At 42.9% G+C, this 1,484-nt stretch overlaps 1 protein-coding gene across 1 annotated transcript in view; it reads left to right on the top strand.

Annotated features, from left to right (window-relative positions):
- GPATCH1 (G patch domain containing 1) overlaps positions 1-1,484 on the top strand; it is a 64,940-nt gene that overhangs the window by 25,023 nt on the left and 38,433 nt on the right. The window contains exon 17 of the mRNA XM_012647014.1: positions 799-921. Within this exon, the coding sequence (XP_012502468.1) occupies positions 799-921 (123 nt within the window). The remainder of the gene's footprint in view (positions 1-798; positions 922-1,484) is intronic.

Genomic DNA, 1,484 nt, shown 5'->3' with positions numbered 1-1,484 from the left:
CAGGGGTGGGAGACTTTTCAGATGCTTGGTGGGGTGGGCACAGTTTGCCACGTAAGCCTGAGTGTCCTGCCTGCGCCCGTCAGTTGGTGGTGGACTTGGGTATAATTTTTGAGCGGCTTTCTCCAAAAAGTTACATAGAAATATAAAATATGTTTTAGTTTGAGAGTTCCTATCATAAAAAAAAAGAAACGTAAAATATTTTTTCTCTTTGGGTGATTGCAAATAGCAGCCTATTTCTTGTTTCGATGGAAAAAACTGTATTTTTTAATTACAAAGTCATATGTACGTGAATATTAAAATTTTAAAAGTATGGGAATGTAGAAAGCTTGAATCCTTTGTAATTCTACTTCCTAGAAATAACCACTGTTAACGCTTTGGGGTGTTTTCCAGACTTTTTCCATTTTTATATCTCTTCTGTTTGAAAACATAGTAATCCGCTTAAAAAACAAGGTTATTAATGTGAACATGATCATTTATCTTCATTTTTTTTTTATTTGATAATTTTGAGTGAAATTAAGTCTCCCCAGTTTTCTGGGCTGAGGCATAGTCTTATTTCCCTATTTATACGTTCTTATTTCTTCTCAGGTGGCCCTTCCTCGGGGACATGTTTTGACCCTTAGTTTTCAGGGGACCCGGAGCGCGTGCCCACCGGTGCACTCAGCGCCCTGTGCCGCAGCCCCGGATGCACATGGTCCGGTTAAGCAAAGGGGTGAAGGAAAGTACATGTCATCTGGTGGCAGCAGACGTTAACGAAAGCCTCAGACACATTCATATCTGGCAAATGAATGACATTAATACCCTCGTGTTTTTCAGCTCTCGAACCCGCACCCCACGAGCCGGCACCTTCCTTCCCGATACAGAAGATGCAGATGGATGAAAGAGAAGAGTTCGGCCCACGCCTGCCTCCCGTCTTCTGCCCCAGTGAGTGCCAGTCTCTTTGCATGGACACGTGTCTCCCCTGGGCTGTGACAGCTCTAACAGAGCTGTCACCCACCCCTCTAATCCACGCGCCTGCTCGTTTCCGGTTACCTGTTTCCAGGCAGGCTTTGGAACCCGTTGTCTCCACCTAGTGCCTGAGTGGTGGTGGCTGCTGTATAGCTTCGCAGACCTTTACACTTTTTTCCCTTAATTTTAGATGTTTACAGTTGGGTCCTAAGTATCTTAAATTTTGTCACTTATAGAGATAAAAGTTTTCACGTCCAACGGAGCTTAAGGAAAAAAAGAAAGGAAGAAAAAAGTAAAAATCTAGCATGCAAAGATGGGAGGGGAATTGCAGGGAGAAGGGTATTTTAAGGTGCTTTTTTCCTTTGGCTGATATAGCAAATAAAATCAAATCTGTCCTTTCAGAAGTAAATACAGTCCGCCCCCTCCCCCAGTATCCATTAACAACTTCTGTGCAGCACCATCTTAAACTGGCATTTCGTGTTAAAATGTGTAGACTGGTTTATCTTCTCCTTAAGGGCTGGGTTAATGAACATCTGTAA

This window comes from Propithecus coquereli, unplaced genomic scaffold (assembly GCF_000956105.1).
Source record: "Propithecus coquereli isolate 6110/MARCELLA unplaced genomic scaffold, Pcoq_1.0 Scaffold254, whole genome shotgun sequence".
Lineage (NCBI taxonomy): Eukaryota > Metazoa > Chordata > Mammalia > Primates > Indriidae > Propithecus > Propithecus coquereli.
This window is presented reverse-complemented; position numbering and strand designations above follow the sequence as displayed.